At 32.5% G+C, this 16,752-nt stretch overlaps 2 protein-coding genes across 2 annotated transcripts; one reads left to right on the top strand and one right to left on the bottom strand.

Moving 5' to 3' along the window:
- The first annotated feature begins 400 nt into the window (after positions 1 to 400).
- LOC125219674 (protein MODIFYING WALL LIGNIN-1-like) lies at positions 401 to 2,913 on the top strand. Its single transcript, XM_048121719.1, has 3 exons — positions 401 to 672; positions 1,868 to 2,070; positions 2,385 to 2,913. The coding sequence occupies exons 1-3, from the start codon at positions 577 to 579 to the stop codon at positions 2,722 to 2,724; spliced, it is 639 nt and encodes a 212-aa protein (XP_047977676.1). The 5' UTR covers positions 401 to 576; the 3' UTR covers positions 2,725 to 2,913.
- A 569-nt stretch (positions 2,914 to 3,482) lies between these two features.
- Positions 3,483 to 6,346, bottom strand: LOC125219121 (cell division cycle 20.2, cofactor of APC complex-like). Its single transcript, XM_048120999.1, has 5 exons — positions 5,918 to 6,346; positions 4,972 to 5,247; positions 4,611 to 4,880; positions 3,937 to 4,518; positions 3,483 to 3,857 (listed from the first exon to the last, which is right to left on the bottom strand). Exons 1-5 carry the CDS (start codon positions 6,017 to 6,019, stop codon positions 3,714 to 3,716), a joined length of 1,374 nt encoding a protein of 457 aa, XP_047976956.1. The 5' UTR covers positions 6,020 to 6,346; the 3' UTR covers positions 3,483 to 3,713.
- Between the last annotated feature and the right edge of the window lie 10,406 nt (positions 6,347 to 16,752).

Below are 16,752 nucleotides of genomic sequence, written 5' to 3'. Positions count from 1 at the left end.
TCAATTTTCTATGAGCACTATATTTCACTTCAAAGAGTTATATTTATTGTAAATTTGCCTATTTAAATTTTTAAATTTTATGTAAGTATTTATTTTAATAAATACGCACTATATTTTAATTTATGATGTGGGTTTAAATCCTAACCCAAATGATGGATGTGAGACCATCGAAATTATTTGATTAATTTCAAACTCATTAATACTTCATTAAACGCAACTCTTTCAATAAATTCAATAAATCGAAATATATAACTTAGCAGTAATAAAACAAATAAAATGCCAAAAGATACTTCAAAAATAAATATTTCAATTTACAAAATATGAAAAAAATATATACGGAGTAATATATCTTCTTTATTTAATCCAAAGAACTCATCTTTGATATTCAAATTACTGAAAACAACAAAAAGCATCTCTCAATAGAAGAATCTCTGTTGGCACTTGCCAAAAATCCTCTCTTTTACTCAATGCATATACTGTAACACTTTTACACAATGCTTAGTTTTTCCTTCTAAAAAAGCAGTCTTTTTTTCAATACAGAGAAAGCTTTAGAGAGAGAGAGAGAGAGGAGAAGGAATGGAGAGACGAGTGATTATAGTGTGCTGTGTTGTGGGTTTTCTTGGGCTGTTATCTGCTGCCACAGGCTTTGCTGCTGAGGCTAAGAGGATTAAGGTAGATTTTTGCTTTACTCAAATTTCATTTTTTTTTTTGCTTTTTATGTTTGCATTCATTCATATTTTGTTTGGTTATTCACAATTTTCTGTTTCAAGGGAATAATGGTTTTAGATTTCCCCTCTAGCTAATTCAAGTAGGGCTTTTTATTTCCTGAAAAGGGAAATATTTGATTGATTTTTCAAAGCTCTGTTTTTGAAGCTTTTAGGCAAAAAGGTTGGATAGTTCATTTGATTGAAGCTAAAATAGCAATTTAAAGATTGGATTGTGAACTTGTTTTGGTGAATATTAATTTGATTTGCGGAAAGAGAGTTGAATGTGATGGTAAATAACTGATGTAGTTTGCAAGAATTAGGCAGAAACAAGGTTTTCTTGTTATTTTTGCATTGGTTAAAGTAGTAATATTGATTTTGAAATGTATGTAGATATAATTAGTTGAGGTTTAGTTCCATGTTTTAGGTGATTCAGTCTCTCTTTAAGTTTCCTTAATTTTTGTATTGTGATTTTATATGGATGAAGTGTTTCATCTTGCTGTATTGAGCATATATATTTAGTGTATATCTACGTAGTTTTCCTATTTTTCACGAATTTTATTGAGTGAATTAGAGAGGAGAAAAGAAGAAAGAGAAGCCCCATTCTCAGTTCCTGCAAAAGAGAGAAGTAGGCATATGCATATCTCTATTTGTCTCAACTAGCCTCCGGTATCAGCCGCGTCAAGCGCTAGTTTACTACTAATACTTCCCGGTGCCTCATAATTGGATCATCTCATAACATGTTTGATTGTACAAGCTGAGGCATTTCTGAGTCAATTCAGTATATGTGAAGTAGCTTTGGAGCATTAACTGAAAAAGACTAGTTTATATTCACGATTCGTGCATCCATTTTCGTCTCTAATTATTTGATTTCTTGAGCTTGTTGAATTCTCAATGGTATGTGTGAACCTGCAAAAAGACGATAAGACTCTAAACCCGCACCAATCAGTTTCATTCCCCTTACCTTTTCTTGACATGCATAACTTAGTATCAAATATTTATCATCTAATACTCTGATCAATTTGCTGATAGTTGGAAATTTTTGCATTTCTTGTAGTCCCTACGAAGTGTGTTGCAAGTCGTTGTGTTGGCTCATCTTTTGCTCTTTTTTTTGACCAAATTTCTCGATCAAGTCTTTAATTCAATGCCTTATCGTGCTGCAGGGTAGCCAAGTTATGTTTCCATCCCCTTCTACGTGTGTGTATCCGAGGAGTCCTGCGCTAGTCCTCGGCTTGACTGCAGCGGTTTCTCTCATGATGGCTCAAATTATAATCAACATTTCGACTGGATGCATTTGCTGCTGGAGAGTCTCTCATCAATCAAGCTCTAGTTGGACTACAGCCCTCGTGTGCTTTGTCGTCTCCTGGTAACTAATCCTCTATCACGTCGTTTCTATGTATAACGCTCATGAAGTCGTGTGAGTTCCCCAAATGTGATCATGCATGATTATGTGACGCATATTTGGTTATCTTGAATGCAACGAAAAATGGCTTGCTATGCTCCTCATTGTTCTTCTTGGACAAGAAAACACTGGAGCCGGTAAATTGGTAGGGTTCCCGGTAAATATCACTTTCTAGCCCAAAGGGGTATATTGCTGGAAAAACCATGAGTTTCGTCATAGGATAATCGAGAAAAACGATAAAATTCATCGTTTATACCACTGATTTTCAAAACGTTCAGGTTCACATTCGTCGTCGCGTTTCTTCTGTTGCTCACCGGTGCGGCTCTCAACAACCAGCACGGCGAGGAGAACCTGTACTTCGGCAACTACTACTGTTACGTCGTGAAACCGGGTGTTTTTGCTGGAGCAGCGGTCCTGTCCCTCGCCAGTGTGACTCTCGGGATCTTCTACTACCTCGCCTTAATCTCCGGTAAGGATGGGAGCGAAGCGTGGGGCGCACCTGTTCCTCCCGGCCGGGGTGCTATTGCCATGGGACAACCTCAGTTCCCGCCACAGGACACGGAGGCCCCTCCTGTCTTCGTGCACGAGGACACGTACATGAGGAGGCAGTTCACGTAGGTTTTCGAGCTCAGGAGCTATGGTGGTTGGTGGTGAGGAGTCTGTTGATATGAATACAAATAGTTTTGTTTGTTTGATCAGAGATTGTTTCTAGTTTTCTCATGTTTTACTTGTATTTTTCCGTTTGGGTATATTATTTTTGTAGGCAAAAGTGGAACTATGATTCCAAAGGGCAAATATTTTTTGGAAGCTGGTACTTGTTGAGAAAATAAATAAATTTTTTAAAAAGTATGAACTCCAACAATAAATTATCGGTTGTTAATCATTGCTTATATTAATAAGAATCTACAAACAAATTACAAAATAAATGGGGGGTGTTATATGAAATGTGAATGTAATACTCCCTCCGTTCCAAGTTACTTGCAATTTTCTGTTTCGGCTCATCACAAACTATTTATATTACTATTTTTAAGTAAGAACTCGAGAATTTAATTAATACTTATTGTAAACTAAGTGTTCCGTGATTTCTCATTATACTTAAGATACTACTAATTACAGTAAAAAATCTATCCTGAATTCAGGACCTAAAAAGAAAATTGTGAGTGACATAGTACGGAATACGGATGGAGTAATTTAAATCATGATAAACAGGACACTCACTAAATGCTCTTAAATATTAACTTAAAATTTGCAACTGATAGTGATTAATGATCATGAGGTTATTATTCAGTATCTATGAATATTAGAATAGATTTGTTACGTGAATAAAAGGATATAGTACAACATGATGTGATCATGAGCGTTTTTATTTGTATATATGAATAATTTAGAATACATTTGTCACAATCTGTGACTCCATGTACAAAAGAAATTTACATGTAAAAATCAACACAATCAAATCCTGAAGTTCAGCTCAGAATTCACCAAATCTTTACAAGAAATAGAAAGAATGAAAGAATGAAAGAATGAAAAAATGAAGTATAAAAACTCTGATAAATCTGCACTCTTCTCTCTCAGCCTCTGCAGCTATCAGAAAACGAGCACACAGCTTATCTGATGCGATTCAAGTGAGCAAACGGCTCAGAAGCTGCTGTCTTTGGTGTCGTCTTGGCTACTTCGGGTTTCCCAAACACATTCCAGAACCTAAGAGTTTCATCCCCTGCTGCAGATGCGACTGTGCATCCATCCGGGCTCTGGAAATACACGAGGATATGTCAAAAAAGGCGAACACGCACGTTTAGAAATCTTAATGTGTGATAAAATGATATATACCTGAGCCATGTAAAGGACTCTAGATGTATGTCCAGTGAGCTCTGCTACTTTTGCCATTGAAGGATACTTCCATAGAGTGAGCTGATTCTGAGTGAAACCGTGAGAGCTCAGCAGTTCACGCTCATTTTTGTTCCACAGAAGCGCGCAGACTTGTGAGCCTGTGTCCACCGAGTTCAAGCACGCACCAGTGTGTGTGTTCCAGAACTTTATGCACCTGTCGCCTCCTCCTCCACCAGTGGCAAGAAGATTGCCCTGGAACGGACACCATGCAAGTGCCTTGACAGCGGCTGTGTGGTCCTCGAGCCTGTGAAGCCACTGCGAGGGAGCATTTGACGACGCCATGGACCTGTCCCATATATGGAGGAGATTGTCGTTTCCACCACTGGCCAATTGCTGGCCTGAGGCTGACCATTTGAGCCCGCAGACTTCTTGCTGATGGCCTCGGTAGGTTTCAACGACGTGCGCCCTCACCCTGACATCGTTGTTGATGATCCGACTATCCATCCCTCCAGTAGTCAAGAGGTGGCTGTTCCAGTCCATAGCACCAACTCGTGCTGTGTGGCTGCCTCTCAAAGTTCTCAGCTACAGAACACGAATGATTCCGCGTTTTAGAAATTGAGAAGAGCAAGACAGAACAATCAACAAGGTACAAACAAACATGAAAAGGAACTTACAAGTTTGTTAGCAGTCGAGTCCCATAACTGAACCTCGGAGTTGTTCATACCAATGGCGATGTGCCTTCCATCGGGAGCCCACTTGATACTGGTCACGGGGCCGCATTCATCATCGACAGTAACAAGTTCCGAGGTGCTTCCATCTGAGGCATCCCACAAATAGACAGTACTTCCAAGAGCAATCGAAAGAACATTGCTGCTTCCCCAATCTAGTAAGTTCAAATAGTAGTCATCCAGAATATCAGGGGCGTCTAATGTCCTCTCCGAAGTCTGTAACAAACATCCAATTCATTAGCATCTAAACATCTATTAGAGTAAGCATAACCCCACTACAGCTTTCAATATGAAGGATGGCACCAACCTGTGGAATGTGGCGACGAGGTTTGGCAGCTTTCGGTTGGTGAGCAGCCACTGAGAAGTCAATCGGAATGGCCTCAACAACAGTAGGTGGCTTATTCTTGAAAGCCAGAATTCGGGTTCTGTTCATGTTGAAGGTTTCTGCAAGCTTCTTCCTATATGCCTCCCTAGATGGAGAAGAGTTCATAGATGGATTTTCCTTACCTCTCTTACCTTCTGTCAGCATGGTATGCGCATAATCAAAATCCATTGCCGATCTATTAGGAATGAACCGATCCAACTGCCAACAGAAACAAAATTATTGAAATGAATAAATCAGAAAAACATCACACATAATTGGCTAACTAGAGAAGCTCTTTCATAAACAAATAATTCGCGTAAACCACACCATTTATGAACATAGGCTGACAAACCATATAAAACCAGAAGATTATTCATATGAAAGATAAAAGTATAACCAATTAAAAACCAGAAACAACACCAGAACTCTCAAAACAGCCACATCAGTTACAAATGTAGGCTGATAAATTACATCCAGACACCAAATTTTGAACTCCTTAGCTACTCAAATGCAATGGTTCAGAAAAGAAATTCAAATTACTCGAAGCAAACTACACGAAAACAGACATTATGATAAACTGAGCTGTTTGCAGCTTTATCACCAAACGAGAAGGCAAAGATAGAACTTATAAGCTGTATTCATATACAACCAAACACATATAAATGTAGGCTGACAAATCACATCCAAGCCCCAAAATTTTGAACAATTTAGCTACTCAAAATGCAATGTTTCCGAAAAGAAATCCAAATTACTCGAAGCAAACTAAGCGAAAACAGGCATTCTGATAAACCTAGCAGTTTCTATGCTACATTCATAGACACCACAACAAAATTACTGAATAATCAATTAAATTAAGGAAACACTAAACGATAACGGCACATTAACATACGTTTTCCCGCGAACTTCTTCTCTGAAGAAATTGTTCCTGAAGCGGTTGTCGCGATTGGGACTTGTTTGCAGATGCAGATGAACGATTGCTTCCTGTTTCCATCACGTTAGCAACAAAATCACAGAAATCGAATGAAATCACAAAAATAAACGGATGTGTATATGCGATATACAACTGTTGATACAAATTAATCAAGCAAAAAATCCGTGAGCCGAAGAAACACAAATTAGAAGGAAAACAGAGCAGCCTGCAGAAAACAGAACTGGTTAGAGAAGAAACAAATCAAGATCCAATGAACAATCGATGAATGTATGAAATAGCGAGAGAGAGTAAGGAATGATTTTTGTGAATTGAATTCTCGAAATTATATACGCATTCAATCTTTGAATAGGGTTTCAATGAGAATTGTGTGAATATTTTGCTTTGCTGTGTTTTGAAGGAGGCTAACGGCTATAATTTGAAGAGAGTCGTTGAGCTGTGCTTACACGAGATTGGTAACGATTTTTATAGATATAATAATAAAATAATAATAATAAATGATGATGATAATAGAAGATCATTATTTAAATTAGTATAAATTTTTTTTCATTGATTTCTAGTCGGTATCACTTTTTATCTGAATATAAAATTATAATTTCTCATATTTTTTCACAACTGTCACACAAATGTGTATATCAAAACTAATGTTACACAAAACCATGTCGTTTTGGATAAATCAATGTCGCTTAATCGACACTCAAACTAGAATGACATTACTTTGCCTATAACAATGATATCCTTTATTGTCACATTATTTGATTTTGTCATATTTTTTAATTGCAAAAAATTGAAAAATTATGAATGACTATTTTCCAGAAGAAGCAGTGATAAACATACATAATTTTTACGTACATAATTGGATATTTTAGGTAATTCACGTTTAAAACCGGTTCATGATTTTTATCTATTTTAAAATTAATGAGCATAATACATATTTACCCTTTGAAATAAATATGCAATAAACGTGTGAGGATTTTTCTCTCAAGTCTCAACAAAAACTCTCTCCTTTCTCTCTCTCTTCTCTCTCTCATCTCTCTGTCTTCCAAATTGTTAGAATCGACCGACCCCACCACCGCTCAACTTAGGCCAGAAAAATCCATTACTTACGACCTTCGAAGTCGTCGCCGACTCTACGGTGTGCCGGAGCATGAACTAAAGAAGCCGCGGTTGATATGTGTGTGAGATGAGAAATTGATAGAGATAGAGGAGTTGTTAGAATATTTGAGGAGAATTTATACAATATATAAAAAGGGAGTTTTGGGGGTATTTAGGGAAATAAAAAGAGTTATGGGGATATTTAGGAAATAGAGATTATTATTATTTAAATATAACTGTTTTTTTTGTTGACGTAGTAGTAAATATGTAAATCGAAGAGTGGAGTGGTGGGAGGTTATTCCTAAACATTGGTTGCTTGGCGCTTTTCCCAGTATTTCCCACTTATTAGTAGTAATTTAAACCGCTTCCCACTTTTCCATTAGCTGCTTGCCTGACATTGTTCGCTGAATAAAATGCCTAAGCTTGGTGGCGAAGAAGGTGAAGGAGGTGTCGGTTACGCCGTTTGATTGTGCTGACAAGATGTTGTTATTGCCTCCAGGTTTGTGATCAACCCCATCCCTTGCATGTCAAAAATATGGTACGCCAGCAGCTCTATGATTTGGGCCACTCACCAACTCATATCATTACCACTCTATTCCGAATCATGCCTGAGTATCTGAAGTTGGAATTTATGAAGGTTTATACCATGCAATCTGCATTTCACTTTAACTCTTTGGAAAATACCCAAGTTTGTCGTTCTTGGATTGCTTTTAAACTGAAATCTCTTGTCATGGCTTTATATATGGAGTATGTTTTCTATAAATTTAAATCATTCAAATTATTAAATTCATGGTTTTACCTAGAGTAAATAGTGCAATACAAATTAAAGTGAAAATAATTAGCACAATACATCGAAAAAGTACTTTCATGGGTCTCATCTTATATTTTGCTATATGGATGATCGTTTTAATACATATTGATACATATTGATTACTGATTTGTGCATTGCAAATCTATTTTGTTCCTTATTTTATTGTAGTTTTAGGTGAGGCGGGTGACTTTAAAATATCTTCCTACTCCATGATTTAATGTTTAAACATTATATTATGTAATTTGTTTCAAATTTATTACACTAATTACTCATGTTTAAATTTACGCTCTCAAAGTGAAAAGTAATTTACGCTCTCAAAGTGAAAAGTGCAAGTAACCTAAGACGGAGGGAGTATTAATCTGTGCATAGCACATGCGTGATACTAGTGAATTTTAAAAATCGAGTTACATAAAGGGAATAAATATTTGAGTAGTTTGTTAGAATAACAGAAAGTGAAATCGAAGAGAGAAGGGAACGTGGAGAAGGAGATAAAAATGAATTTGCTTTGTGAAATAGCACTTGTATTATTAAATTATTGAAAATTAACAATACAATTCTAATATTCCAATTTAGATAATTAAATCAATAGTAGTAGTAGTACCACTTTTTATACTAGTACCTGATAATGATATGACCCGGGACCAATTGTAGTGTGAGAATTGCTATCACTAATTAATAAATAAATAAATAATTAATAGCCACCAATATTAAATTAATACTATGAAATTTAATCACTATTTTTTCAAAAATAATGGATTTCTAATTATATAAATGTCTGCCTTCTTTTTAAAAATGTAATATAATAGATGGTTTCAAAATATGTGTTTAATAATTTCAAAATATTTAATTAGTTGTGAGACGCATCATACTATATTTATCTAATTTTAATCAAATGCCAATATTACATACACTTATTTTTTTATTAAGATATTCGAGTATAACTTTAACCAAATGTCAATATTACATGTAATTATAACTATATAGTTTTAAAATATTAAATAGTAGATGAGTTAAGACCATACAATTATTTTTTAATTAAGATATTCCGAGTATAACTTTTTCAAAAAGAAAAATCAATAAAGTATTTTTTACTACAAAAATAATTGGATAAAAATCACTTTTCTCATTTTAGATTATTTTAATATATCATATATTAACAAATTGATTCAGAATTAAGAATATAAAGAATCATAAACTCTACTAATATGTATATTTTTAGAATGAAAAGCTATTAATTTATCTTTAGAATGGTATAAAAATGAGGTAAGAATATGTGATTATTTTTTTATCAAGTTGTAATATTTCTATTTAATATATGAGTTAAAAGCATGTGATTACTTTTTCATCAATGCTCGATTGCAACGTTCTAAAATTTATGAAATTAAATAAATTAAAATTTTGGAATGTAAATAATTAAAATCAAAACCGCAGACTCAAAGTATTAATATATCATACCCAACATAAGTACACGATTTTAATTTGTTGCATAATATAGTGAATGAACTAACAACTCTAATATTTTAATATTTTTAAAGAAAGAGAAAATGTTAACGATATATTTTTAGAATATTTTTTAGAATATTGAATATATGAATTAAAAACATGTGATTATTATTTTTAACTGAGGTTCGATGTAAAGTAAAAAAATAATCATAATTAAAACAAAATTGAAAAGTAAAGAATGAAAATTTCAAAATCAAAGTTATACTCAATTAGTATAAATATACTATAATTCAAATTTTAGTATGTTGCATGATATAGTAAATTGAGCCAAGAACACTACTCTATAAAGAAAAAAAAACATTAGTCATATAAATAGATGAGTTAAGAAGATGTGTTTTTTTAGTGATGTTCAATTGTAACATTCCAGAAATTATGAAGTTATTGAAATTAAAATTTTATAAAGTAAAGAATTGAGCTAATATTTCTAATATCTTATTAAAAGTTAATTATATATCTTTAAATATTATATAGATGAGTTAGGAACATATTATTTTTTTTTATCAAAGTTCAATATAACATTCCAAAAATTAAGAATTAAAAGAAATTTTTTTTTGGAAAGTAAGAACTAAAATTGAAATTATGAAAATTTTAAAATCAACGGTAAATTTAATGAGTATTTGGTACATCATATATTCGATTATAATTGTTGCATGTTACAAATATTTGAGCTAAGAACTCTTAGAAAATGTTATTTACATATCATTAAAATTTAAATAGATAAATTATGAACATGCGATTATTTATTGATCGGATTTCAGCATAGTCTTTCAAAAATTATAAATTAAGGAAATATAATTTTGAAAAGTTAAAAATTAAATAAATTAAATTTTAAAGTAGTAAATAATCAAAATCAAAACCGTAAACACTAAACTCCATTAGTAATATTACACCACATATCAAATTTGAATTTATTGAATGTTTTAGTGAACGGACTAAAAAGGAAATTCAGCCTTTTCATGCGACAGGGAGAGTATTGTATAAAGAAAAAGAGAAATACTATTTGAATATATTAAAAATATGAAATAAATAAAATAAACACGTGTGAATTTTTTTAATCAATGTTCGTCAACTTCTAAGATATTAAAATTTAAAGAAATCAAATTTTAGAAAATAAAAAATTAAAATTATAAAATTTTAAAATCAAAACCATATACTTAATTAGTTACTACTACTACATAATATGCTTAAAGAAATCAAAAGGGAATTCGGTCTATTTATAAATTTTATCTATTTATACAGGACATAGAAAGTATTTTATAAAGAGAAAAGAGAAAATATTATTAAAATTATTAGTTGACTTATCATGTTGTACTATAGATGTTCAGTTAAATATCTAATAAATAAAATTTTATAATATACTTCCATTTAATAATGAGTGAACTACAAAAATAGTTCCTGGACTATGCGTTTATCTCGCCAATGAATCATGGACTTTAAAAATATTCCCAGACAACCCTAGACTAAGCGTTTTATCTCGAAAATTCTCATTTTTCACTGTTTCGTGACAAAAATACCATTTTGGGGGGTTTTTGGAGGTTTGGGCAATTTGGTCTTTTTACATTTTAAATCTGATATTATTTTTGTGATGTACTAAATATGATATTATTTTAAAATTATCATTCTTCTCTCCTTTTGTCATCCTTCACCTTGTTTCTTTATTTCAATATTAGATTTACTTTTATAAAATTAAATTTTAAATTTCGATTTTTAAATATCAATAAATTTTTTTAATTATTAAAATTACTATTAAATAACAAATTAATAGTTTTAATCAATATTAGATAGTGTCTAACATTTAATCAATAAGGTACGACACCGCCTTAGTATTAAAATATAATAGGGGTAATTTAGTAAGTAAAAAATATAAATAATAATAAAACCGGTCCAGTCCAATTAAAATATTAAGGGTATTATATACGTAGAAATTATTTACGAATATCTTTTCCCATTCCAGAATTAGGTTGACGATAAAATCTTACGTATGTTATTAACATGAGAAACGTTGTCAATTTAACTGTCACGTTAGCTCCAATTTGTTGCATTGCTATCAATTTTTACATCAATTTCTTTTAGGGAGACTCAAACAAATACTAATAGAATGTTTGTATATTTAAATTAAGAAAAAAGAACTCGAAAAAATACCAAAAGATGTCGATAGTACAAATTAATTTTAAGAGGGAAGTGAGAGAAATTGAAAGTATTCGAATTAATTTTTGTAAGATACTACTAAAATATGTCTAAAGTTAATGCATTTCCGTATAAATAATCATATTTCAATCCTATATATCTTTCACATTATTTTCAATCTTTTCAAATAATCAACTAACCTTACTTTGCACTGTGTGTTAATATCCGTTCTATCCTCGAAATACACAGTCAAATAAAAGTAATTAACATTTCATAATACATATATACTCCATAGATATAATTTATAAATTATTATTCGTTGATAACTTGATATGTTTGGAGCACAATATTCCGACCAAATTAAATTACAATTAAATTTGGTAATTTAAATAACTATTGTCCCGTAATAATATATCTTCAAGGTCCACATGACACACCCAGTACTTCCCGGTTTTCTTACTTAGATATACTTATGAAAAAACAATACTTGTTGGTATGATTGTAGCACAATATCTTGGCATGCTTTAATCACACAAATAAAATTTTCTATTAAATTGAAAGTTAAAAAAGGATCATCAACACCCCAAAATGTCACGTCGAAATATTATGATATAATTATCCAAAAGTTAATGATCATTTTCCTATAAAAGGCCCTCACAATTGTGAAAGTGGCAAAATTAAGAGAATGGAGCGTGTTTATAGATTTATTTTCATATTGATGTTGGTCGTGTACCCTGCCATGTCACTTAATGTTCTGGCCGCGAGAAAGCCCGATGAGCCTGTCAATGGTATACTGTCAATGGTATACTGGAAAATAAAGATTTTCTCTCAGTTGCATTGCACGATGTTCGAGCTAAGAAAAAGCCCGGCGGGTCAATCGAGAGTCGGATGAAAAATAAAGATTTACGCTCAGTTGCATGGCTCGATCTTCGGGCCGAAGAAAAGCTCAACATGCCTCGCAAGATCATTCATATGGAGAGCGTGGGATTAAATGCAAAAGGATACGTAGACCGAAAGAAGATCAATTTACTTGTGAATCTAGGGATCATATATAGAGGTCACCACGGTTCAAGAACCGCCGGTTCCCGGTTCGGAACCGCCGGTTCAGGTTTGAAAAAATATCGAACCTGAACCGGCCCGCCTAAGTTCCGGCGGTTCCGGTTCTTGAACCGGTTCGGACACGGTTCAACGCCGGTTCAAGACCGGCGGTTTCCAGACGATTCCGGGCCGGTTCCGGTTTGGACCGCCGGTTCCAGTTTGTTTTTTTTTTTTTATTTTTTTTTTTATTTTTTTTAAAAAATCTATTCATTTATAGTACGTATTACAAATTACACCTTGTAGTTGTAGTCTTTTACTATCGAATAAATAAATAAAACGAGAATGACAATTGACAAATAGAGTAGAAGTCGACATTAGAGTTGGACAATTGGAATTTTATTGATACAATTATACAAATTTGAACGATATGTCGATATTACAAATACAAATGTTGAAAATTGAAATTACAAAAGAGTCAAAAGACTTAATACATAACATAATACATGTTTGTTAGCTTGTATAACAATTTAAATAAAAAAACTTGAAGTAAAAAAACAATAAATTATAAATGTAAAAAGATAGTTATATATATACTCTTAGTCGGCGAATGAGATGTTTCTAGATAACTAAATTGAGGATATCTTTAGCAATTCAACCTTAATTGTTGAGTTTAATTTAACCATCAACAATCATGGTAGAATTGTCAAAAGTCTCCCGGATTTAGTGTTATAGAGAAGTCTTCTTCACCGATTAGAGTATATACAAATACAATTATATAATTGTATTTGTACGTTTTAAAGTTAAACAATTGAAAAAAAAAAAAAATCTGCCGGAACCGGCAAACCGCCGGTTACGGTTCTTCATTTCTTGAGAACCTGAACCGGCCCGTCGGAACCGCCGAACCTTATCCGGTTCCGAACCGTCACCGCGGTTCCGGTTCCGAACCGCCGGTGACGGTTCTGGGCCGGTTCAGCCGGACCGGTTCGGTTTGGTGACCTCTAATCATATATCTTTTTGTTTGTATCATATTTTTCCCTTTTTTGTTTGGAATTGGTTGTTATGTGTCTTGTCGTACTCTCAACAGATAGCGTGTCATATGTCCAATTACATTACTTTTGTTAAAAATTAGTACTACTACTTTTGTCATTTATTTATTTATTTATTTGAATGACTTTTTCCGCTATTCATTAATAAATTTAATTCAAAAAATGACACATATTTGTGGAATGGAGGGAACAAGGCAGAAAATTCATCACTTTATATTTTTGGGGACAACTAAAATCAAATGCTGATTAAGTATTTGGCAAAATGTGTGGTTATTTATTGATATGTTTTATACCTTTACTAAATGAGTTGTAATTAAATGATTTGTTTAATTATAATACTCCTATAACTGTACACTTGATCTTCTCTCTCTAACAGTAATAACAAGTAATCAGAAAAAATACCTGCTTCACAATTATTTATACATAATTATAGACACTGCTACTTTTCTTCACTAATATGAAATCATCCCACATTAGGCATAGAAAGATATTGAATTTTATGATTTTTTGTTTTAATTGATAAATGAAAATAAAATTTAAAGATGATGCTGTGTAAGTTAGAAAAGAACAACGGTCAACGCCACGCAGAGTTTGAAAATATATGCGAAGTGATGATCCATAACCTTCTTGCATGGCTTCAAAGATTAATAATATAAGTATATATTTTCATTTTATTTCTTTTTTTTAGTATTATTTTAATAATATAACATGATCTAAACGGTACAAATTTTAAACAATTTGGATACAGTACAAAATCTGAACAAGTCATACGTTTATATCACTATTTTAGAGAACAATTTGCTACATATGTATTTTGGGGACCCCAATTTAAATATGTCACACCCAGTTGTTCTATTTTTAGTTAAGTACTTCTTTTTCTACTCCATATTTTTCTCTCTTTTTTCATTTGCCACAAAATACATTATTATCAGAATAAAAAAATATTGTCTTTGACTCTTTATTGTAAAGCCCCTAAATTTTAATATTTTCTTTTATTTTTTAAAAACAAAATTTGTTGTGGTCTAATAGGATTATTAAAGTTGAAAAAGGCTTCAAGGTATATTATTGATTCATTCATTTGGCTTGACAAAAATAAAAAAGAATACTTGTGATTTAAATCATAAAGTTTGATCAAATTCTATTCAATTTGAAAAAAAAGAATAATTATGAGGTTTTAATTTTTCTCAATTGTCTAATATGTTTACAAATGCGTATTTAGTGAAGTTCAAATTGATGTTGTTGAATTAGAATACATAGTTTTTGTGCATAAAGATTAAATATTCAATTATTAAACCTCATTAGATAGACAAGAGTTATATCAAATTTCATAATTTAAATAATTATTGTTCCATAATTATAAAAATATACTACTATCAATTTCGCGGTTATCTTACTTTGATACAATTATAAATTGTAATATTCTGGCATGCTTTAATCATACAGAATAAAATTGAAAGAGTTAAAAAAAAAGGATCATCATGCGTTGAAATATTATGATATAATTATCCAAAAGTTAATGATCATTTCCCTATAAATTAAAGGCCTACACAACAATAAAAGTGGCAAGAATACTAGAATGAAGCATGTTAATATAGTAGTAATATTTATTTTGATATTGATGTTGGTCGTGTGTCACTTGATACTTGGGGTGAGAGAGATCCCGACGAGGTTCATTTTCTCTCAGTTGCATCGCGCGATGTTGGGAGTGAGAGAAAGCATGGCGGGTCAATCGAGAGTTGGAGGGAAAATGAAGATTCACGTTCGGCTGCCGAGGAAAAGCCTAGTATGCCTCGCAAGATCATTGACAGGGAGAGCACGGGAGAAGGATATGTAGAGCGAAAGAAGATCATATTACTTGTGAATCTAGGGATTATATGTCTTTATATAGTTATCATAGTATACATTTTATTGTTTGGAATGAATTTTTGTGCTGCTTGTCTTTTATGTGTCCTGCGTATTATCAACACGTAGGATGTCATATGTCGAATTAATTACATTAGTTTTGTTAAAATAATAATTTATGTAATTACTAATTACTCTTTCCTCTAATCGTATTATCAAAATAATTTATGTTATTAATTAAAATGTGTCAAATGTAATGTACTAAGTAGTAGTACAAGACAGTGGTGGTAATGTATGTTAGAGACTATATAATTATTACAAATAGGAGTCAAAGACAACTTTACACATTTATAGTAACTGTGCTTGTTTTGAGAAATATAATATCAAGCTTCTTAAGGCAAATAAAGATTTTGCAAGAGATAAATGCAAATAAAAAGAATAGTCTATGTAGCAGAAGTAGTAGAAGGAGAAAGAAGAAGAAAGAAGAAGTTGGGTTGATAAGTGATGATCCACAGATAAGATAATTTAATCATGGACAAGGTGTTGGAAGTTGTTGCAAATGGGATAGTGCAATTTGTGCTAGAATTGTTGAAGGAGGAATGGAAAGATTACGGTGGTTTGAAGAGTGGAGCTAAAACAGAGTTCGAGTAGCTCAAATCAGTCGTTCATGTGCTTGAGGAGTTCCTAAAAGAAGAGGAAGCTAGAGGATACTCTAAGGTGTCTCTGAATGAGAAGTTGGAACTCCTTTATCAAGTTGAAGATGCCATTGAACTTTGGCTTGCAAAGGAGTCTTCCCGATACATCGATCATTTTTCATTAAGTATATTACTCCATGCCCTACACTACTATTGAAATGATGATGATCAGCTTTCTCTTGGTTAATAGGAAGCTCCACCTCCATGGAACTTTGACAAAAACAGTGTATGCTTTCAAGAGGAAGCCGATATTATAAGCAGGAAGGACGGGCTTGACGTGATGGGTATGCCGGGTATCGGGAAGACAACCTTTGGCCAGAAGACGTTTGAGCATGAAAAGGTTGTCCCCGAATTCAAATTCCGCTTCTGGATTGACGTCACTGACGGTTTCAGCAGTCTGGAGGCTCTTCATTCCATCCTTTGATTATATACGCATTCAATCTTTGATTAGGGTTTCAATGGGAATTGTGTGAGAATATTTTGCTTTGCTGTGGTTTGAAGGAGGCTAACGGCTATAATTTGGAGAGAGTCGTTGAGCTATGCTTATTACATGAAATTGGTAATGATTTTTAGATATAATAACAATAATAAAATATTATTATTTAAATTAGTATAAATTTTTTCAATTTCTAGTAAGTC

The sequence above is a fragment of the Salvia hispanica genome, chromosome 4 (genome assembly GCF_023119035.1).
Source record: "Salvia hispanica cultivar TCC Black 2014 chromosome 4, UniMelb_Shisp_WGS_1.0, whole genome shotgun sequence".
Lineage (NCBI taxonomy): Eukaryota > Viridiplantae > Streptophyta > Magnoliopsida > Lamiales > Lamiaceae > Salvia > Salvia hispanica.
This window is presented reverse-complemented; position numbering and strand designations above follow the sequence as displayed.